Consider the following 24,750-nt stretch of genomic DNA (forward strand, 5'->3'; position numbering starts at 1 on the left):
TCCTTGTACCTACATTATTCTGCGCAACTTCCGTGATTGCCCTTTCTAGATAAGACCGTTCTTCCACTGAACTGCCTACTGTGATATTATCAAAATATCTACATCTATAGAAAATTTCAAATCCATCTCATCGCTCCCCAGTACTTCAATATCCCACTTCTTTCCACATTGATTCTTCCGGACGATTCTCTTAAACGGCAATCTTGTCTTTGTGTTCCTCGTACCCCTTCCAATCCAATATCTGATTTTGGAATTTCTGTCTGACCGTGATGTAATCCAGATGGGATCTTCTAGTGTCGCCAGGCGTTCTACAAGAATACCGCCTCCTCTTGTGGTTTCTGAACAGTGAGTTTGCTATTGCTAGCTGAAATTTATTGCAGATTTCAATTAGTCTTTCTCCTCTATTATTTCCACTACCAAGCCCATAATCTCCGGTAAGGCTGTTTTGTATTCCGTTTCCTAGCTGCCGGCCGCTGTGGCCGAGCGGTTCTAGGCGCTTCAGTACGGAACCGCGCTACTGCTGCGGTCACAGGTTCGAATCCTGCCTCGACCATGGATGTGTGTGATGTCCTTAGGTTAGTTAGGTTTAATTAGTTTTAGGTCTAGGGGACTGATGACCTCAGATGTTAAGTCCCATAGTGCTTCGAGCCATTTGAACCATTTTTGTTCCCTACCTCTGCGTTCTGGTCCCCCGTGACTATTAGACTATGATCTCTCTTTACTGAATTATCCGTCCAATCTCCTCTTAGGCTTCCTCTGTCTCTTCATTTTCTGCTTGTGACATCAGCAAGTATATATGTACTATTACTGATGGCGTTAGTTTGCTGTCGGTTCTGATGAGAACAACCCTATCGCTGAACTGTTCAGAGTAACTCACACCCTGTCTACCTTCCTGTTCATAACGAATCCTACTCCCGTTATACCATTTCTTCCTGGAATAACAGTATGTAAAACTCAGTTAAGGCCAACATCTGCCTCTTGGCCAACTCTTGTGCAGCAAATGTTAGATTATATGCTTGCGGGCCGCTAGCGAACTTCCCACAATGTGACTGCATTTAAAATGCCAGCTGGCATCCCATTTCTGCCACAAGAACACTGCTTTCGAATTGTCAGAGAAATAATTCACTTTTACTGCCGAGGTGTTTGTCACTGAGCTTCTGCGAGCTGTAGCGTCCTTGGATGACGTTTCCGGACACGAGATCCAGCCTTCAGATCCTCTTCAAGGCACTCCTCTACAACCCCTCGATGTTTGTCGTTACCGTTTTATTACACCCTGAAAAATTAACAATTTCTCTCAAATAAATGTTAAGATATAACACGTAAGGAAACCGAAAGTAGGCTCATGCATAAAATTTTCTTCAATAGAGAGACCATGAACTGCAATATTCTTTCGTAGAATCTTCAAGAACACGTTTGGCAAATGAACTAAATCATATGCGAAGTCTGAGAAGAAGTTTAAACGTTCGTTCTCGACGAACTCTGAAGCAGCAAGCTCATATCGCTATGGCCCTGTTCCCTGCAATTGCTTCGTGTACTGGGGAAATGGTAAGTACAGGAATTTCTCAGTCTCAGTTCCTACCTTTAGCAGGTTGTGCTCCAAGAGTCAGCTCCCATTCACTGTCCGAGATATTATACTATGCATGTAAGCATTCCTTGATCGGCAGGGTCTCCTAATGAAGGACTTCGTCAGCTCTATTATCTGCCACTGGCCTAGATCCTGGGTCATCTGCACTTTTGGGTCTAGGAAGTATCGTGGAATATGCTTAAAAAAGACGTCCTTCGCAAATACGTGACAGGGCAACGCTAGATAATCCATTGATAACTATAACACACTCGTAACTTGCAAAGGATCGAATAAAAATAGAAAACGGAAACATGTAAAAAAAAGTGTGTAGGAGATAAAAGGTGTCTAAGAGTTGTTAATAATATTGAGATTATAGTGTGTATGGACACAATGGGAAATAAATAAAGGGAAGACTGCAAACACATAAACAAATAAACCATCAGTTCGTCTTTGAATAATTACGTAAATAAAAATAAATTTTAGTGTAACTCGTGTTTAAATCCGACTAAAAAGTATAAAATCATTTCTCCTAGTACCATGCAGGTTCCTAACTTTTTAATAGGTAGTCCTGAAAATCTTTGCTTGTGAATTATTAATAGCTACGACAATAGTTTTACCATTTATAACGAATACATAACTGATGCAAGAGTAGTTTAACTCCTAATATTATCTGTTGCACACATCCCACGTTTTTATTAACAAATGTTACAGGCAGTATGATAGCTAGTAAAAATTTGCAAGCAAAAAGTTTCAGGAAAACATGCTATATTAAAAGAATTATTTACATAATTATTCTGGGTTTCTGGTCGCGTGTGTGAAATTTCTTTGTGTGTTTTAAACTTTTTGAAGAGATTATGTCTTTCATTTAAATAATTATTTATATGTGTACTAGCTATTTAACAACAGCTTTGGCTCTGTATATATATGTTCCATGTAATGCACACATCTCCTCCTTCCCCTCTTTCTATCGATTTCCTGTTCCCCTCCTCCCCCCTCCCCCCCCCCCCCGCCTGCCCGCCTGTCACTGCCCAGTCGTACCCATCCGCTTGCATACCGCCTGGAACATACTGTGTTACTACCCGCACAACAAGGCAGTTCTGCCGTGCAGGTAAGACGCCAGACATTACTACCCTTTTTCACCTCCACCCCTACCGAACAAACCGACAACAAAGCGAGTTAATATTCAATTGTCATCCACTTCAGGTCTCTAGATAATTGAGAAGCTAATTTAAAATCAGATGCAAAATTTTGACCAAACAGACAAGTAAGCGAACCAATAAAAACGTAGCTACTTTGTTGTTATGGAGCAAATTTTTAGTTGAGTGCTTGCAACATATGGCTTGATATTAACATTAATTCCACGAGTCTTGTCCATGTAGTAATGTTGTATTTCAAGATAACCATTTGAAGCTAATGTTGTATTTCAAGGTAAGCATTTGAAGCTATGATTACGAAGAAACAAACAGCACAGGAATCGCGCCATCAGATGTATCTCACACAGGAATATGCAGCACGGTCAAAGTGCCGGAGGTTGTTGCCGTTTATACGCTGTTGTAGTGCGTCACAGTGGTCGAAGATGGATAAAACTAGCCCCTGGTTTATCATCCTTTAGACGTCTCTGGAGGAAAAAGCTTTTTATATTTTTGTAATATGTGAACTGACATGTATAAGTCTTTCTTCTGATACACACATACCGTATTTTCCCTCAAATTACGTGCTCGTCCAGTATTACGCGTTCTAACAACCCTACCACAACAAAGGTCAAAAATTAATTATGATTGTAGTGTTGCTCACGCTGCTAAATATTGCATTTTCGGGCAACAACAAAGGTTATACTATGTGGCAGGTGTCATTAGAGTACACTTAATAAAGTAATTTCTTGAAATAATGGATAAACCAGGCACTCATCTTTTCGTGTTTCCCACGCTGGTCTCGTTGTGAACTCATGGCTCAATCGACGAAAATCAAGGTAGTGATGATTCCAAGCTCGGATGCAAAGAGTCCTAGGTGTTATTCCGCGATATTCAAAAGTTTTATAGATGTGTTTCATAAACCGTTCTTGAAGATTAAACATTTGCAAGTTAGGACAATGGTGATGTAAAAAAGTAACCAGCACTCCAAATTTAAGTTACACTTCTTTTTTATTAGTTTTGTTGCAGTATCACGTAACTCGTACCAAAACATCACTTCACAATATAAAACATACTTGAAAATATCTTCCTCACTGTTAAAGTTCACATTTCATAAACTGACTACAATTTGCGTCTTTTTAACATGACGACCAAAGCTTGACTCTCTAATAACCGCTTACGCGCCCAAAAGTCAGAGTTACAAGTACGTCAATGACAAAAGAAAGAATACACATAAGAATAATATCATTGCAATATATACATATCGATGTGTCGAAGTACGTCTACATTAATGAAAGCAAATCTGAATGTTGTCACAGATATATGTTAACTATTTTACAGAAACACAGTAGAATATTGCTGGTATCGAGAGGTTGAGGTGAGGTGCCGTAATGATTGCGTAATTCAAGTACCATTACAGCGTGTAACAGAAGCAAGTTCTTCGGCAATATGAAGAACTAAAATGACCATCAGTCTGCTGTCCACAGCGCAAAGAATAAATACTGTCTTAACAAGCACTGTAACAGGCCTGGAAAAGGAACAGGTTTCTTCCTTCCGGAAACACGCAGTAAATGTATTATTTTACTGCCCTTTGTGCAGTTTCTTATCTTCTTTTTATGCGTGAAAGTAAACTAGTAGTAAGGTTCGCAAAGAGGTAACTGAAAGCACAAAGAATTTCACGTTTCTGCCACTACTACCTTCTTCCAAAAGCGCATCGAGTTACGCAACCACAGAAGAGTGGAAACCGACGTCCTGCTGCTGCTGACCTCTATTAAAAGGTCTGAACAAAGTAAATCACAGGAGGGACAGCACGCACTACAAAGGAGAAAATAACAAGGACATTTTGCGTTTATGCAACAGGCTCATGCCTTCGTTTTATTTTTACTTTCGTCTTTTATTTTCACGTGAATGTGAGGCAAGGCCGGTGAAAATTCCACGGGGGCGGTAAACAGGTCGGCAAGACGAAAGAGGATTGTAATAACGAAAAATGTGTCGCGATCCCAGCGAGCGAGTGCAGTGTCCGAAATTCGAGGTCGGCGCGCTCCGCAGGCAGTAGGTATTCCTGTAATTACATTTTTGCGGCGGGAGGCTTTGATGACGGATTAAACTGCATTAATTTCACGCGCGGCGCGTCCTGTTTATTTTCCCGACGGGTCCCCGGCGCAGCGTCAACCAAATTTTTGTAGCGCCCGTGTCCTCGCCGGCTGTCACGGACAGACACGCTGTAGCGAGTGCCGCTTTCTTCCGCGGCGGATGACGACCCTTCCCTTTTTTTTTGTGTCTCTCGCCTTTTCTTTTTTGTGTGTGCATGTTGGCGTGAGACAGAGAAAAGAGGGGAGGAGGGAGATGGGGAAGAGAGGGGGAGAGAGTTTGCAGACGTGCCACCAGCTGTAGTTTATTTAAAGTTCCGCGAGTTCTCCAGTTGCGTCCTTTTGGCCAGGTCTCATGACGGCCTCCTCTTTCTTCAGACCTCTCCTCCTCGGTGCAGGATCGTTACGGTACATTAGACGCATTATACCGTCGCGGCAGAGGGGGGGGGGGGGGGAGTTTGGGAGGCGAGGTCGAAAGCGGCCACAAACTCGCGACATTAGCGGGGAAAATACGGCGCGCTGCTCGTCCCAGCGCACCACCTGCCCATTCCTCGAGCTTGAGAGGAGGGAGGGGGGGGGGGGGATTTAAGCAGACGTGGGAGGGGGAAGGGTGAGAGAGACAGAGACAGAGAGGGAGTGGGGAGCGGGGTGGTTAAGTTGGTGTACCTTCGTAATTAATGGTGAAGTGCATTGCCTGCCACCGGCGACGCCCTCTTGCTCTTCAATCTCTCCCCACTCACCCTCTCTCCGAACACACACAGTCATCGCCCAGCTACCTATCCCCCCTCCTCCCCCTCACCTCTCACCCCTTTCGCCGCGCTCTATAAAGTATCAGCAGTTGCCGTAGCAGCCTACCTTCGGCAGGATACCCTTCGGGCGCCACTTTATATGTAAAACGCATTCGCCCCGTGGCAGTAATAGAGAGGCTAAACTGGGAAAACTTCGGAATTTATTTATTGGCCTAAGATGTACTCGCGAGGGATCTCGCGAAACTGCGTTATTTCCGAGAGCCGGCAGAGGCTTAGTGTACAAATTTTCGGGGCTTAAGGGGCAGTGTTCGCCGGCTCGCCGGTCGTAAATAATAGGGGTGAGCCAGGCTAGCGGTTGCCACTGCTGGGGGGTGGAGAGAGCACATTCCGTTGACATCGATAACCCGCCGTTGGCGACGCCGAGTGCCGACCCCAAACACAATGGATGCGCTCTTTGCTTCTGCCGTCACCTACACGCAACACTCCAGGACGCCCGAGGATCAAGTGCCGACCGTAAACCGGCTGCGAGAATAATGGCGCTACAGAAGAAAAGGCTCGCGGCCGACCAGGGCAAAGAAAAGTTCTCCACCTCCAGATGGGGGATAATTACTTGCAGGCTCACCGGAACGCACGCCGCCTCGCGCCCAATAATGGACTTTTTCTACGGCCATAAAGAAAATAAGTGCTTCTCAGGGGCATGCCACTTCTAATTGGAGTCTATATAGAGTATCTCGAATTAGTACTGACGACTACTGGTCCATTACAGTAACTTTCTGATAGACGTGACCTCTCAGCATCTGAGAGGTCGGCGTCTCTGAATGCCACACAGAGGAATCGGGTTCGATTACACCTAGATCTCGCTCTGTATATAATTCTAAAATTTGAAACAGACGATGCTTCTAATCTACGTACATCGTAGTGTGTATATGTCTGTCTTCCACCCAGCATAGCTCTGCAACGAGAAGACAGAATTCATGTGAACTTTTTACGCATATTTTAATAAACATTTTTGGAACAGTGATAAAATTTTTTAAGATTTTTCTTTTTAAAATTCAGTCTTGATCACTCCATGTATGTTACAAGAACACAGGTGACCGGTTTCGGTCATATCACATGACCATCATCAGACCCATGGCCTCCTCCTCAGCTGCTGTCATGTCAACCAGTGGAAACTGTTGATGACTGGAAAGGTGTTGTCTAATCGGACGAGTGTCGGTTTAAATTGTATCGGGCGGATGGACGTGCACGGCCTCATGAATCCATGGACCCTGCACATCTAGATACGACTCTGACAGGTGATACGTGCGTAAGCATCCTGTCTGATCACCTGCGTCCATTCATGACCATTGTGCATTCCGACGGACTTGGGCAATTCCTGCAGGACAATGCGACATCCCACACGTCCAGAGTGGGTCCAGGAACATTCTTCTGAGTTTAAACATTTCCGTTCGGCACCAGGTTCCCCAGACATGAACATTAGTGAGCATATGTGGGATGCCTTGAACGTGTTGTTCGGAAGAGATCTCCACCCCCTCGTACTATTACGGATTTATGGACAGCGCTGCAGGATTCAAGGTGTCAATTCCCTCCAGCACTACGTTAGACATTAGTCGGGTCACTGCCACATCCTGTTGCGGCACTTCTGTATGCTTGCGGGGGCCCTACACGATATTAGGCAGGTGTACCGGTTTCTTTGGCTCTTCAGTGTATTTCGTGCAATTGTTCGCCAGAAAAAGAGTTTCACTGCTAAGAATGAAATGTACATACTGTGTGTACGGTATGAAACCAAAAGACGTCATCCGAAATTGTACTGAATGCTTTCTCAGAAAATTGTTTTTAACAATTACTTCATGAGCCTACTCGAAGCGTAAATGGTTGCGAATGCATACTTGACCTCTTAGCAACAAATAATCTGGACAAATAGGGAATATCATGACGAATACAGGGATTAGCGACCACAAGACAGTTGCTGCTAGGCTGAATACCGTAACACCCACAACCATCAAAAAGAAATCCAAAGTACATCTATTTAATAAAAGCTGATACAAATGCTCTTAACGCCATTTTAAGAGACAGTCTTCACTTCTTCCGATCTGATCACGTAAGAGTAGAAAAGTTGTGGAATGATTTCAAAGAAATAGTATCGACCTCAGTTGAAAGTTAATAAGTGATGGTACTGATTCCCCATGGTACACAAAACTGGTCAGATCGCTGTTGCAGAAGCAACGAAAAATGCATGCCAAATTTAAAAGAACGCAAAATCCCGAAGATTGGCAAACTTTAGCAAAAGTTCGAAATATAGGGCGTACTTCAATGCGAGATGCTTTTAATAATTTCCACAACGAAACTTTGTCTCGGTATCTAGCAGAAAACCCAAAGAGATTCTGGTCATATATAAAGCACACCAGAGCAAGACGCAATCAATACCTTTACTGCGCGAGAACAACGGCGAAGTTACTGATGACAGTGCCAACAAAGCAGAGTTATTAAACACGTTTTTCTGAAACTCCTTCACCAAAGAAGACGAAGTAAATATTCCAGAATTGCGATCAAGAAGAACTGCGAATATGAGAAACATAGAAGCGGATATCCTCGGTGTACCAAAGCAGCTTAAATCACTTAATAAGGTCAAGGCTCCTAAATCACTTAAGGTCAAGGCTCCCGGTCCAGTCAGGTTCCTTTCAGAGTATGCAGATGCTATAGCTCCATATTTAGCAATTATATACAACCACTCGCTCACAGAAAGTCTTCAGTACCTAAAGACTGGAAAGTTGGTCGAGTCATACCAATGCCCAAAAAGGGAAATAGGAGTAATCCGTTGAATTACAGGCCCATATCGCTAACGTCGATTTGCAGTAGGGTTTTAGAACATATACTGTATTCCAACATTATGAAGTACCTCGAAGAAAACGATTTACTGACAGATAGTCTGCACGGATTCAGAAAATATCGGTCTTGCGCAACGCAGCTCGCTCTTTATACTCATTAAGTAATGAGTGCTCTCGACAGGGGATGTCAAATTGTCTCTATATTGTTAGGTTTTGAGAAGGCTTTCGACACCGTTCCTCACAAGCGTCTTCAAACCAAACTGTGTGCGTATGCAATATCGCCTGAGTTGTGCGACTGGATTCGTGATTTCCTGTCATAAAGGTTACAATTCGTAGTAATAGACGGAAAGTCCTCGAGTAAAACAGAAGTATTATCCGGCGTTCCCCAAGAAAGTGTTAAAGGCCCTCCATTGTTCCTGATCTATATTAACGCCATAGGAGACAATCTAAGTAGCCCTCTTAGATTATTTGCAGATGATGCTGTCATTTACAGACTTGTAAAGTCATTGGATGACCGAAACAAAATGCAAAATGATTTAGATAAGACATGCGTGTGGTGCTAAAAGTGGAAATTGACCCTGAGTAAAGAGAAGTGTGAAGTTATTCACATGAGTACTAAAAGAAATTAGCTAAATTTCGATTACGCAATAAGTCACACAAATATGAGGGCTGTAAATTCAAGTAAATACTTAGGGATTACATTTACAAATACCCTAAACTGGAACGATCACATAGATAATATTGTGGGTAGAGCAAACCAAAGACTGCGATTCACTGGCAGAGCACTTAGAAGGTGCAACAGGTCTACTAAAGAGACTGCTTACACTACACTTGTCGGCCCTATTGTGGAGTATTGCTGTGCGGTGTGGGATCCGTATCAGGTGGGACTGACGGATAATATTGAAAAAGTTCAATGAAGGGCAGCTCGTTCTGTATTATCGCGAAACAGGGGAGATAGTGTCACAGACATGATATGTGAATTGGAGTGGAAATCATTAAAACAAAGGCGTTTCTCGTTGCGATGGGATCTTCTCGTGAAATTTAAATCACCAGTTTTCTCCTCCGATTGCGAAAACATTCTGTTGGCACCCACCTACATAGGGAGAAATGATCATCACGGTAAAATTGTAAGTAGGCTGTTTAGGTTTTTATGTTGGTAACGCCACGTAGCGCTCTGTATAAAAATCACTGACTGTGCTGTGTGAGTCTGTGGCTGGTTGACATTGTTGGAATATTCGCTATTGTAGTGTTGGGTAGTTGGATGTAAACAGCACGTAGCGTCGTGCAGTTGGAGGTGAGCCGCCAGCAGTTGTGGATGTGGAGAGAGAGATGCCAGAGTTTTGAAAGGTTACTACAAGCGGACGATCTGGACGTGTGTCCGCCAGAACACCGAATTTTGTAAAGATGGATGTCATGAACTGATAGATATATACAGGGTGAGTCACCTAACGTTACCACTGGATATATTTCGTAAACCACATCAAATACTGACGAACCGATTCCACAGACCGAACGTGAGGAGAGGGGCTAATGTAATTGTTTAATACAAACCATACAAAAATGCACGGAAGTATGTTTTTTAACACAAACCTACGTTTTTTTTAAATGGAACCACGTTAGTTTTGTTAGCACATCTGAACATATAAACAAATACGTAATCAGTGCCGTTTGTTGCATTGTAAAATGTTAATTACATCCGGAGATATTGTAACCAAAAGTTGACGCTTGAAACCTCCGACGTTCAGTTGCGTGTTGTAACAAACACGGGCCACGGTCGGCGAGCAGCATCCGCAGGGACATGTTTACGATGACGACCGTGTTTACAAGTGTGGCTGTAGTGCACTGTTGTGGTTTGGTCTAGCTGTCGCAGTGTCCGCATGTAGCGCTTGCTGCTATTGTTATTCTGCATTCGTCTCCGCACGCAGACCAACTGTAGTACACCGTGTTACCAGACGTCTGTGATAGTGTAGTGTTGTAGGAACTGTGACCATGGTGAATTGGAACTCTGAAAAGGCGGAGATGATACTCATCTATGGCGAGTGTCGAAGAAATGCAGCTGAAGCCTGCGTGGTGTATGCAGAACGATACCCGGACAGAGAGCATCCAACGTGCCGCACATTGCAAAACATCTACCGCCAACTGTATGCAACAGGTATGGTCGTAGCACGCAAACGGGTCCGTAACAGGCCCGTCACAGGAGAAGCAGGTGCAGTTTGTGTGTTAGCTGCTGTTGCCATGAACCCACACATGAGTACACGGGACATGGCGGGAGCCGGTGGACTGAGTCAAAGTAGTGTCATGCGCATACTGCATCGTCACCGCTTTCATCCGTTTCATGTGTCGCTACATCAGCAATTACGTGGTGATGACTTTAATCATCGAGTGCAATTCTGTCAATGGGCATTAACAGAGAATGCGTTGCAGTTCTACCTGTTTACCGATGAAGCGGGTTTCACAAACCACGGGGCAGTGAATCTACGGAACATGCATTACTGGTCCGTGGACAACCCTCGCTGGCTCAGACAGGTAGAGCGACAGCGACCGTGGTCTGTAAATGTATGGTGCGGAATCATTGGCGACCACCTCATTGATCCTCACTTCATTGCAGGGGCCCAAACTGTGAATAGCAGAGTAATCACGTAGATGTAGATGTAGACACTGAGACATTGACTGCTGTTTCAACAGAGAATCGATATTCATTATTAATAATTTCGTGTTTTTTACTCAGTCTACAGAGGTCTCATATGAAATATTCGTGATGGTTTTTTTTCTGAGGACGGAGAACTTTGACGGGTGCTGGCAGAGGAGCCGAACAGAAACGGCTTCACTTAAGATTACCGAGAAGTGATTGGTTTCAGGAGAACAGCCGACGGCGTTAGACTAGCACCACCGGAACAAGGTGATCGTCAACGGTTAAGGCGGGCGCTGTTCTCGGCTGCGGCATCTGAATGCCGGACACGGCTTCCCCAGACACTAGCGCCCCCGGTCACGCCGACTGCGGAGTATTTCCGACTCAGCTCTGGAGCAGCCGGCCGCTGTCCCCGACCCTGCGGGGGGCCGGCTGACTCAGCCAGGAACGCGGGCACAGCCGACCGGGACCCAGAGGCACGTCTAAAAACAGCGCCTGCCCGCGCCGCCCACGCGTCTGACGGCGCTCCTACACGGGTCCTGCTCACACTGTCGCTGGCTTTCGGCGCCACCTCAGTGCAAGCACTGTGCGCGTTACTTGGACCGTAATCGATAGATATTACCATCAAAGACAGAGCTGCAATGTACTGTTTAAGGATGGGGAGACTAAACCACGTAAATGCAATCACCGGTGTACTAATACACTACTGGCTATTAAAATTGCTACACCAAGAAGAAATGCACATGATAAACAGGTATTCATTGGACACATATATTATACTAGAAGTAACATGTGATTACATTTTCACGCAATTTGGGTGAAGATCCTGAGAAATCAGTACCCAGAACAACCACCTCTGGCCGTAATAACGGCCTTGATGCGCCTGGGCATTGAGTCAAACAGAGCTTGGATGGCGTGTACAGGTACAGCTGCCCATGCAGCTTCAACACGATACCACAGTTCATCAAGAGTAGTGACTGGCGTATTGTGACGAGCCAGTTCCTCGGCGACCACTGTACAGACGTTTTCAGTTGGTGAGAGATCTGGAGAATGTGCTGGCCAGGGCAGCAGTCGAACATTTTCTGTATCCAGAAAGGCCCGTACAGGACCTACAAGATGCGGTCGTGCATTATCCTGCTGAAATGTAGGGTTTCGCAGGGATCGAATGAAGGGTAGAGCCACGGTTCGTAATACATCTGAAATGTAACATCCGCTGTTCAAAATGCCGTAAATGCGAACAAGAGGTGACCGAGACGTGTAACCAACGGCACCCCATACCATCACGCCGGGTGATACGCCAGTATGGCGATGACGAATACACGCTTCCAATGTGCGTTCACCGCGCTGTCACCAAACACTGATGCAACCGTCATGATGCTGTAAACAGAACCTGGATTCATCCGAAAAAGTGACGTTTTGCCATTCGTGCACACAGCTCCAGCGTTGAGTACATCATCGCAGGCGCTCCTGTCTGTGACGCAGCTTCAAGGGTAACCGCACCCATGGTCTCCGAGCTGATAGTCCGTGCTGCTGCAAACGTCGTCGAACTGTTTGTGAAGATGGTTGTTGTCTTGAAAACCTCCCCATCTGTTGACTCAGAGATCGATACGTGGCTGCACGATCCGTTACAGCCATGCGGATAAGATGCCTGTCATCTCGACTGCTAGTGATACGAGGCCGTTGGGATCCAGCACGGCGTTCCGTATTACCCTTCTGGACCCACCGATTCCATATTCTGCTAACAGTCATTGGATCTCGACCAACGCGAGCAGCAATGTCGCGATACGATAAACCGCAATCGCGATAGGCTACAATCCGACGTTTATCAAAGTCGGAAACGTGATGGTACGCATTTCTCCTCCTTAAACGAGGTATCACAACAACGTTTCACCAGGCAACGCCGGTCAACTGCTGTTTGTGAATGAGAAATCGGTTGGAAACTTTCCTCATGTCAGCACGTTGTAGGTGCCGCCACCGGCGCCAACCTTGTGTGAATGCTCTGAAAAGCTAATCATTTGAATATCACAGCATCTTCTTCCTGTCGATTAAATTTCGCGTCTGTAGCACGTCATCTTCGCGTCGTAGCAATTTTAATGGCCAGTAGTGTACATTTCAGCAAGATAATGCCCGCCCGCGAACGGTGAGAGTTTCTGCTGCACGTCTTCGTGCTTAGCCAGAAAAGTCTCCGGATCTCTTCCCAACTGAGAATATTTGGAGAAGTATGAGCAGGGATCTCCAACCAGCTCGGGATGTTGACGATCTAACGCGCCAATTGCACATAATTTGGCTCGATATCCCTCCGGAGGAGTCTAACAACTCTGTGAATTACTGCCAAGCCGAATAACTGCTTGTATAATGACCAGAGGTGGCCCAACGCGTTATTGACGCCCTTAATTTGTGAAGTGCTTTCTCTTGCACGAATCATCAGTTTTTCTGAAACTGCTATCATTCGTTTGTCTGTATATGTAGATTACATTTACCGATTTCCTTCCCATTCGTATAAGTCATCCAGGAGGCGTGTCGTGTCCCAGCAGGGCCTCATACCAGAATGAGGTAAGTGCGAACTACGTAGCACAGTCGGGACGACAGGTGTCTTTCTTTTTCTAGTGTGCATTTCATGCATCTTAAGATAGACAACTGAACTTACATAACCTTTATATCGAAGATGAGAGGGTGAGAAGCTCCTTGGTTTGTAGCAAATAAGTTTCCTGAAAATAGGTTACAGAATTGCAATAGGCAGAAAAGATTGGTTAGTTTCTATCAAGTTTATTCTCACATATACTTATGTGAGGTGTTGGACCATAAACCCCTTAGTAAGATTCAGCCTATTTATTCGGACTTATTACTTGAAAGCTAATTGCTGGTACATATAAGAATAAAGTAGAAAGCTCTGAAATCTCTCTAAGCAATTGAGACAAAGACTGACAGCCTCTATTCAACACTATTCCAATGAAATTCTAAAATCCTACTTGACCTGCAGTTCCTGAGTGTCCACCAGAGTCTAACACCGTCTTCTCGTAGTTGAAGTCTTTATCAGCTGTATCGGCTGCCATGGGCGTACTCGGCCCCGCTGGCGTCTCGCTGCGGAATCTCCAAACTGCCGGCACTGGCTCTGAATCAGCATCAGAATCTCTGCTTCTTGCTATTCCGCTGCCTCGCCTTGTATTTCGTTTCTTATGTACTTTGGTGCACACGAGTTAATTTGTTTCACACAAACCTTTCATGTCTAAGTGATCGGATTGCACAAGAACGCCTATGGGTTCACACGACACTCTCTTTTCTAATTGGTCGGCTTACGCAACAATGACTTCGCTTCCACATGACACTTTCGTTTCTGCCTGCACACAACTTAATTTGGTTCCACGCGAGTCTTTTCCGCACGTGACTGACACTCTCTCTTGCTGTATTATCGCCCTGGTGTTTGCGTCTTGCCGGCCGGAGTGGCCGAGCGGTTCTAGGCGCTACAGTCTGGAACCGCGCGGCCGCTTCGGTCGCAGGGTTCGAATCCTGCCTTGGGACTGGATGTGTGTGATGTCCTTAGGTTAGTTGGGTTTAAGTAGTTCTAAGTTCTAGGGGGCTGATGACCTCAGAAGTTAAGTCCATAGTGCTCAGAGCCATTTGAACCATTTTGTTTGCGTCTTCCATTGCACAAGTTTGATCTCATGCTGCTTCCTCTGGCAAGTCAAGCAGTAAGTTATTTGCCATACTTGGCAGCCTCCGTCGCTTATCTTGTCCTCACGTCCTGGTGGACTATTTCTTAATTTCGGCTGGCTGTTTGCCTATGGAGCCTGGACCCTTATTATGGTCGCAAAAGCAAGAATAAAAATTAAAATTTTCTACGATCACGACAGGTGTCTTTCTTTTTCTAGTGTGCGTTTCATGCATCTTAAGATAGACAACTGAACTTACATAATAGTGTCCTGGCGCGTATAATGTAAGATGGGTTACCAATATTATGGTGCATGAATTTTTTCCGGGTCAGCTTTATTTTGTTCACTCAGTGGATGAAATTATCCAGTAAAATTTAATCGCTAGGCACATCTTTGAGCGGTAGGTCAATGAGAACGTCGTCCAGAAACATTTCCGACGTGGAAAAGAAGACAAGGTAGAGGAGGTCCGATCACAGTGGCCGAAACGCGATCTAATCCGGATAATGTGGAACGGAAAGTGGCGGAACACAGTCTAAAGCTCCCCGCTGCGCCCGCCCTCTTCGGACGGAAGGAGGCGCCCGAGGGATTAAGAAGCGGGCGGAGGGCACAGAGGGCACAGTTTCTTGGAGCGAGTGCTCACCACTTGACGGCGCACGCAGCTGGCGGGATCACAGGCGCTGTGTGCGCTCATTACGGTTCGCACACGACCCTCCATGAATATGCATAGGCTCCGCTGTTAGAAGACGGGAGGCCCACCCCAGACGGGTGCCAAAGCGTGAATCTCTCGCCTGCCGCCTTGCTTCTCCAAACCACCCCTTACCCCTAACCCCCTCGTTTCAGCTCCACTCTGCCGTAGCATACGTGGGCTCCATTCGCTCGTGCGGAGAAATGCGTACTCCGCAGGTTCGAGCTGCCCTACTGCGCCGCGCCGGCGACGGGTGCGACAGTAAAAATGCGGTAATAGGTCGTTCCCGGCGGCCTTAAGGGGATATCCGAGCTAAATCTCAGAATCTCCTCGCCCGCCAAGGAACGAGTTGACACTCTTATTACGCGCTCATCCGCGGTCGTTGGAGGAAAAAGTGCCGACGAGATGCGACGTGTTAGCAAACTGGATAATTACGCGACGGCTATCCGGTGGATTTCGGGGGCACCCGAGGCGTATGGTGGCCATCAACGGACGGCAGCTGTTTCTCTCTCGCAATTTTAAAGTTGGAAAGTGGGGACTTCTTTTTATACCTCCAAGGCTCTCGGACGCCAAATACGACAGTTAACGCATTAAAATAGAGCCAAAAATAATGGGTAAAAATAGCTTGGATTCCATAAAAACAAAAAATCTGGAAAGAAACAAGCTCGAAGAATCAGAAACAACAGAGACTCTTATACAAGTAAGACACTCAATTTACAAGTCTAGCGAGGCAGAACAAATAATAATTACCGTTATTATAAATTAAAGTCCCCGCCTCGTTTTTCTGCCTGTATGTGAAGGCTTCTCTGACGAACTCCTTTAGGGATTTTTGTGCGGTTTTCACTGACAGTGAAACTGATTCACGAGGAAAGTTTGTTGATTTACTTTATAATTATTTCGTACAAATGGGGTGAACTGTGATGACGACTGCCGATTAAATCGTATCTACTGAGGTCTTTCCTGATGTACGCTGTTTAAATCGTTTGAGTTATACTAAAATTGGGAATAATAGGCAATTAGCTAACGTTGTTTTCTGGATTTTGCTCGTAACTCTATACAGTGTCGCCTCAACAAAACTATCACTACGGCAGCAAAATCCTGCTGAATTAGCTAATGGTATTCGTGAGATGCCGCGATGGGTCGCTATATAGTAATGATAAATACTGGAGGAACAAGGACGAAAATACCGAAGGGCAACATAGAAAGAAAATAGAGACATGTAAAAAAAAACCGTAAGAAAAGCGTGGGAACTGAAGTGATTATTCTAATCTCAATGCGTGAATATTAAAATAAAGAAATGGAAAAAAGTAAGAACTTATTAGCTTTCCGCAATTTACAGAGTAACCTATAATTTGAGTGTTATGAAAGAAGCAATTTAAATTTAAATAGACGGAAACGTGTCAAAATATTTTTTCTCTTTGAAAGGACAACCGTTACCTCTGTTGGAATCCAAAAGGTCATTAGGCACCACTATGTGTTTAATATAAAATATTCTGCACACTTGTTGGTAGTAACACATACATTTATATTAGCTCTAACAATTTTAGGCCAGTTGTTGTAGAGTTCCCACTCGTGCGCCGTCTCTAGTTCGACATTGGCGGGCGTACTGAAAAGTAATGCCGCCGAATTTTTATGCAAAAACTCTTAAACATTTTAAAATAAAACCATCGCTATTAACATTCAACACCTTTATTCTTCGTGTCTACTGATTTGCAGCCCTCCGCCGCTAGAGGGCTCCAAATTGAAGCGTGTAGCATGGCAGTGCGTAACTACACTACTGTCCATTAAAACTGCTACACCACGAAGATGACGTGCTACAGACGCGAAATTTAATCGACAGGAAGAAGATGCTGTGATATTCAAATGATTAGCTTTTCAGAGCATTCACACAAGGTTGGCGCCGGTGGCGGCACCTACAACGTGCTGACATGAGGAAAGTTTCCAACCGATTTCTCATTCACAAACAGCAGTTGACCGGCGTTGCCTGGTGAAACGTTGTTGTGATACCTCGTTTAAGGAGGAGAAATGCGTACCATCACGTTTCCGACTTTGATAAACGTCGGATTGTAGCCTATCGCGATTGCGGTTTATCGTATCGCGACATTGCTGCTCGCGTTGGTCGAGATCCAATAATTGTTAGCAGAATATGGAATCGGTGGATTCAGGAGGGTGATACGGAACGCCGTGCTGGATCCCAACGGCCTCGTACCACAAGCAGTCGAGATGACAGACATCTTATCCGCATGGCTGTAACGGATCGTGCAGTCACGTCTCGATGCCTGGGTCAACAGATGGGGACGTTTGCAAGACAACCATCTGCACGAACAGTTCGACGACGTTTGCAGCAGCATGGACTATCAGCTCGGAGACCATGGCTGCGGTTACCCCTGACGCTGCATCACAGACAGGAGCGCCTGCGATGGTGTACTCAACGACGAACCTGGGTGCACGAATGGCAAAACGTCATTTTTCGGATGAGTCCAGGTTCTGTTTAGAGCATCATGATGGTCGCATCCCTGTTTGGCGACATCGCGGTGAACGCACATTGGAAGCGTGTATTCGTCATCGCCATACTGGTGTACCACCCGGCGTGATGGTATGGGGTGCCATTGGTTACACGTCTCGGTCACCTCTTGTTCGCACTGACGGCACTTTGAACAGTGGACGTTACATTTCAGATGTGTTACGATCCGTGGCTCTACCCTTCATTCGATACCTGCGAAACCCTACATTTCAGCAGGTTAATGCACGACCGCATTTTGCTGGTTCTGTACGGGCCTTTCTGGATACAGAAAATGTTCGACTGCTGCCCTGGCCAGCACATTCTCCAGATCTCTCACCAATTGAAAACGTCTGGTCAATGGTGGCCGAGCAACTGGCTCGTCACTATACGCCAGTCACTACTCTTGATAAACTGTGGTATCGTGTTGAAGCTGCATGGGCAGCTGTACCTGTACACGCCATCCAAGCTCTGTTTGACTCAATGCCCAGGCGTATCAAGGCCGTTATTACGGCCAGAGGTGGTTGTTCTGGGTACGGATTTCTCAGGATGTATGCACCGAAATTGTGTGAAAATGTAATGACATGTCAGTTGTAGTATAATATATTTGTCCAATGAATACCCGTGTATCATCTGCATTTCTTCTTGATGTAGCAATTTTAATGGCCAGTAGTGTATGTCGATGCGTGAGAACCAGTGGCTTTTCTAATTCGGAGAGTTTGTCAACACATGGAACACCCTGTCCTTCAACACGACAACGCCAGACGACACACCTTCGAGAACTGGTTTATTAGTGATGAAGCCGTGCAAGTAAAGTCGAGGTTCTGGCTCTCATTAGTTTAAATGTGTTCGATGTCAGGGTGACTATGTTGAGATGTATAGAATGAAGATGTAGAATTTTAACATTTGTTTTGCTTAAAAAGCTTTAAGAGTTTTCACATAAGAAATCGGAGTCATTATTTCTCAGCACGCTCTCGTACATTCCTTCAAAGCTATATTTAATATGTTAATATTGTGCGTGGAACAGATAATCTCAGAAACTTATCAATAACTTGTGACCGATGTTTGAGTTCAGTATATTTCATATTTTTACCGAAATTTTATGCTGTCTGCTTCCTCCCTTTGGGCCATCCTATCTAAATTCGACTGTTAGGTTGCAGAATACTTTCATTTTTCCTACTGCATTTTTTCCCAATTTCGGTCTATCTAAATTCGACTGTTAGGTTGCAGAATGCTTTCATTTTTCCTACTGCATTTTTCCCAATTTCGGTCTTCAGGAGACTATTGCCGTTTTTGAAGTTCTGCGTTACTATTGCCTCAAATATGTACCAAACTGGCTGCGTATTTCGTGTATTATTATCCTATCTTCCTTACGTTAGACGATGTAGGAAGTGTCACTCACAAACGTTGATACTGCAGTCAAATGGTTCAAATGGCTCTGAGCACTATGGGACTTAACATCTGTGGTCATCAGTCCCCTGGAACTTAGAACTACTTAAACCTAACTAACCTAAGGACATCACACACATCCATGCCCGAGGCAGGATTCGATCCTGCGACCGCAACAGTCGCGCGGTTCCGGACTGTGCGCCTAGAACCGCTAAACCACCGCGGCCGGCGATACTGCAGTCGTTGGGCGAGAATAATGCTGCAGATTGGGCACCTGTACATACAGGAGAACAGCAAGGGTAAAACGACTCTTAACTGCCAAGGATGCACACACGCTTCGTCGGTGTACGTGTACACTCGAGAGAACTGCGGCGGCGCAGTAGGTTTGAAACTGCTGTGTGGTACTCACCCTCCTCGTCGCTGCCGATCATGGAGTAGCGGTCGAAGCCGGACAGGTTGCGGTCGGTGCCGAGGCCGAAGTCGTCCTTGGTCCACTGCAGCATGCCCGTCTTGTTGATGACGCGGCAGGGCAGCGTGACGCGCGTGCCCTCGACGGCGGTCTGGTCTTGGGGCTCCATGGCGAAGCGCTGCTCGCCACGCGCCGACACCGCCAGCCACAGCAGCGCCGCCCAACACACCTGGCGGCGCATCGTGGCCCCTGCCGACACACCGGCACACCACCCGCTCAACACACTCTCCCAGGCAGCCAGCTCACAGTCACTGGGCTTCACGTGCCCTTAGCGCTACGATTTCACCCGGAACAAGTCCCGCCCATTCACACCCCTCCACGCCTATCCATAGTGTAAGGCCCTCCCCTAAACAGCCGCCAGTTGGGCAAACTGGAAGCTACATCAAAGTTGTTATCGCCACAGTCCAACACATGTTAGACTGCGATGAAATTCAGTAACGATAAGGAACTTTTCTGGATAGTAATGTAATATGAATCTGCATTATTATAGAAATAAGAATATTTATGGAGAATTGAAAGCATCGCCAGCAACAGAAAACAAAAAATAACGTGATGTTATTTAAGGGCAATAAGGACAAATTTTCATTAACTAATTCACTTATTATAATACGTTTATTTGAGGGAAACAGCAGAGCAAACATGTTGTTGATGTTTTTGTCTTCAGTCCTGAGACTGGTTTGATACAGCTCTCCATGCTACTCTATCCTTTGCAAGCTTATTCATCTCTCAGTATGTACTGCAGCCTACATCCTTCTGAATCTGCTTAGTGTATTCATCTCTAGGTCTCCCTCTACGATTTTTACCCTCCACGCTGCACTCCAATACTAAATTGGTGATCCCTTGATGCTTCAGAACATGTCCTACCAAACGATTCCTTCTTCTAGTCAAGTTGTGCCACAAACTCCTCTTCTCCCCAATTCTATTCAATACCTCCTCATTAGTTATGTGATCTACCCACCTAACTTCAGCATTCTTCTGTGGCACATTTCGAAAGCTTCTATTCTCTTCTTGTCCAAATTATTTACCGTCCATGTTTCACTTCCATACATGGCTACACTCCATACAAATACTTTCAGAAACGACTTCCTGACACTTAAATCTATACTCGATGTTATCAAACAACGCGAAAAAAATTGTCTTTAATCATTCATGTCGGCAGTAAAGCCACGGGTGCAGTCGAATAACTGTTGTCTAAAATCAACGTTATATAGCAATAAGTGAAGGTTGATAAGTTTATGTAGGCACTCAAGGTAGCTCACGAAAATTGAAGAATATAAGAATGTCACAAAGTAGAAATGCCTAATAAAAGCAGTAAGATATTTGCTTGTATGACATATTTCGTTAGTATTTGCATTGGTAATGGGTCAATTTTAACTTGTAAATTCTTCCAGTGCCATACCTGCACATTATAAACGAGGTTACAAAGAATTGTGGCTGTTTCTGTGTGATTACTGACCTATTTGCTGTTGCAAACGTCTCAGGAAAATAATGTGTCGTTGTTCTTTGTCCTGTCTGTTTTTAACCAAAAGATTTATTAATTTCGTAAATGTCATTCAAACCAGTTTTTTTAAATAATAATGTTATATGTATGTTTGTCACAGAGCAGTTATGGAGGAAATTAATGCTGCGGTGTTTCACGGTTGTAAAACGTCCTTCATGCTGTGCTAGTTCTTCTTTCACCCCTGAAACTTTTCAGCAAAACTATTCAGTGAATAGCACGCAAAAACAGCTTGGATCGATCTAGCAAGAACAAAGTAATTTTGATGCCCTCTGGAAGTATAGTGAATATTGGTGCTTGTTTCACATATACTGTCTGAGTTCTGAAACTTAAGTGTCAAGTATACTGTGGTTCCTCTTTCTCCAAGCAAATTACTCTTTGAGGGTAGGTTTATCCTGTTTTAGCTTTGGGTGCTTTTCCTCACATAGAAGTATGTTTCTTCATAGGCTATTCATCTGAATACTGAGTTCTCGTATTTAAAGAATTTACTGTAAATTGTTTTCTCTTATGTTTGCTGTGGAAGTACCCGGCACAACTGAGGCCAATTGTGCACGTTTTTTGTAACGTGTCTTTTAACTACCTGGCAAAATTTAAGACCTAGTAAGATATTAATTCAACATTCACTCCAAGTGCAACAGAACGCGGTAAACCACGTGGATCAACTGAAACGATGCCCAGGCGCCGAACAATGACCGGGAAAACCGGGGGTGAGTGGGCGGGACTTGTTCCGGGTGAAATCCTGGCGCTAACGATTCCTCTGGGCTTCTGGTGCTGGCTCCTAGTTAGAACTTTGAGCACTGCTGGTTACGTTCCAAGTGCGGCACTGTTGCCTTGGGGAGACCTGATCTGGGCTGAAAGGGGAGATCGGAGGTGTTTCACCTCACACAGCCAGAAGGGTCACAGCCATGCATTGCCGATACTCCTTCGGTTGTCTCTTCAAAAAAGAATAAATGGCTCTGGACCATGAGATCTGAACTAAGCTGACGAAGGCTGAAGCACTCACGTTCTTTGCCCCCGTCACATGCTCCAAACCTCTCATTTACCTCTATGCCAGACAAACAGTTTTGCCTGTCTGGTGATCCAGTTATGTATACATGGACGAATTGCCATTAGGGACTTTTTTTTTTTTGGGGGGGGGGGGGGGGGAGGGGCGATGGGAACTTCATCCCACTTCTTGATGTTTTCAGATTGTAGGGGTTAAGGATTGATGCCTACTCCCTAACAGGCTAATCCAGGAAGCCCTGATGTCGCTCTGGGTCTGGGAGTTAATTGCTCTGGACACACATCTGGGGTGGAGGGACCTGGATTCAGTAGCGGTCGGGCCTGGACAATGAGATCCGTGGGCTATTTCGACTTGCGTAGCACGTGCCACGTTCTGGTTCAAAAAATGATTGAAATGGCTCTGAGCACTATGGGACTTAACTTCTCAGGTCAGCAGTCCCCTAGAACTTACAACTACTCAAACCTAACTAACCTAACGACATCACACACATCCATGCCCGAGGCAGGATTCGAACCTGCAACCGTAAGCGGTCGCGCGGTTCCAGACTGTAGCGCCTAGAACCGGCGTCCACCCCGGCCGCCGTGACACGTTCTGCACAAAGGGCTGAATTCATTGTAGAAATGCTTCAGTTGTCTCATTTCAAGTTGGCACTCCGCGTCGTTCCCACCGTCACTGACCGGTAGATTGTAACACCCCGACGGTGGCTAAAGACACTCCTCTTTGGAGGGTTTTGCCCTTTTTAAAAGGTTTATTTCTCCGAGTAGCAGTGTGTGGAGATGGCTAGAGTTTCGACCAGTGAAGGCTGCTTGATAACTCACTGGATGCAAGAGCAAACCTATCATGATCGGTGGTCAAACAAGTCAAAACAACAAATGTAAATTTACTAATATGAGTTTCTGGACTAGTAAGTTCTTGAACACCATGACTGAGTATAATGGTAAGGTGATATTCCCCATACTTGATTTTTGAAGCATTTAGAAGTGGAAATGTCTTTAAAATTTATGATAGGCATGGAGGCGCAATCGCTCGAGATAAACGACAGTGTCTGTCGAAGTAGTTTCAAACTTCTATAAATCGCTTAAAAAACACACACTGCGGCCACCTTGATCTCTCTTAGAAGAAAAAGACGGAATATTTGTGCTAGTACCAATCTGACATCTATGGTCAGCAGACTGCGTGAACTACGAAGTGCGAAATGAACCAATTAGTTTCCACTTTACTGATTCGATACGTTTCATGAACGGGATAATGCCTCAAAGACTAATTATTCGACACAAAAAATCAGATATTATTTCTTAAGACGTCTACCGACAAAAAGGAATAATATCTCATTATTTTGGTATAAGAGACTAGTGGAGTCCCGTGGCAAGCAGCGTTTCTTTTGATTTATGATCCACGTTAACTGGTAGAAGCCGACCTCGTGGAAGACCAATTTGGATTCCAGAGAAACGTAGGAACATTTCTTCTTCTGGGGGCATGTGAAGAGACTAGCTTACGAGAACTTGGTCATTACTCGCACTGACCTGGCTGCTAGGATTGCCGCAGCCCCAAAAGTAGTACGCCAAACTTCTGAGAATCTTGACGTGTGTAAGGGAGTCAATGGTGCGTCGCTGTACACACTGACGTGTCCATGGTGGTCGACATTTCGAACGATACCTCTAAGTGAACAGTTCCACATTTATTACGTACCCTAATGTACACTATTAGAGCAGACTGAACACACTGTGATGAAAGTGTACATGTTTCGTCTGAGTCTTGTCGCGTTACTCAGTTTTCTGTGTTTTGGTGATCGGATAGTACATTGTATTTCACTGTTGTGAAGATATTTTCCCTGAAACAAAGGTAAATGGAGTAAGAAAACGAATAATCACAATTAAATTTTTATTCTGTAACGATCTACCGGAGACCACATGTTCTTCGTATCAAACCACTCAGAAAAAATGTCTGAACAACCCCCGAAATTTTATCGGTGGTTTCTGGTTCACCCTGTTCCTCATAAAGGCCGCATCAGCACCAAACTGGTTAGCGTAGATGGCTGCAGTGCAGAGGACCCGGGTTTCATTCCCAGTACTGATAGGAATCTTTGCTTGGTGGGAGTACTGGAATGGGGTGCACTCAGTCCCGTGCTGTCAGATGGGGAGCTACTTGGGAATTAGAGGCTCCAAGGTACTAGCTTCCTCTATATTTTCATCCTGCTTTTTGTAAGGTGAAAGATGCGGTTGGTTGGACTCATATTTCGTTACAGTGATCTGTGAACGGTATGTGCAGCATTACAGAATGACAGAGGGAGCCACTAAGCGTGGGGTGACACCGGTGGGCGCCGCGGATGCGTATCGAGGCCTACGCTTTCCGGCTGGTTGCACAGCCCTCTCGGTTCCACTGCGCGTTGTCCCGGGGGCCTGTTTTTCTCCCTTTTGGAGTGCATTGTTACTCCCATGAAATGAGCCCACCGCCAAGCGCTTGCCTCTCAGTCTGTAGGTGCGAGACCAACTACCCTTAATCAATCACGGCCTTTCATTATCTCTGTAGAATAGCCTTATACTCTTGACGCACTTTCACGGTTTGG

General features: G+C 45.2%; 1 protein-coding gene across 4 annotated transcripts in view; it reads right to left on the minus strand.

Moving 5' to 3' along the window:
- Positions 1-24,750, minus strand: part of LOC124794698 (irregular chiasm C-roughest protein) — a 1,925,819-nt gene that overhangs the window by 199,586 nt on the left and 1,701,483 nt on the right. For all 4 annotated transcript variants that reach the window (XM_047258262.1, XM_047258263.1, XM_047258264.1 and 1 more), the window contains one exon: positions 19,624-19,872. In XM_047258262.1, coding sequence (XP_047114218.1) covers positions 19,624-19,864 — 241 coding nt within the window. In that variant the 5' untranslated portion in view covers positions 19,865-19,872. The remainder of the gene's footprint in view (positions 1-19,623; positions 19,873-24,750) is intronic.

Source organism: Schistocerca piceifrons, chromosome 4 (assembly GCF_021461385.2).
Source record: "Schistocerca piceifrons isolate TAMUIC-IGC-003096 chromosome 4, iqSchPice1.1, whole genome shotgun sequence".
Lineage (NCBI taxonomy): Eukaryota > Metazoa > Arthropoda > Insecta > Orthoptera > Acrididae > Schistocerca > Schistocerca piceifrons.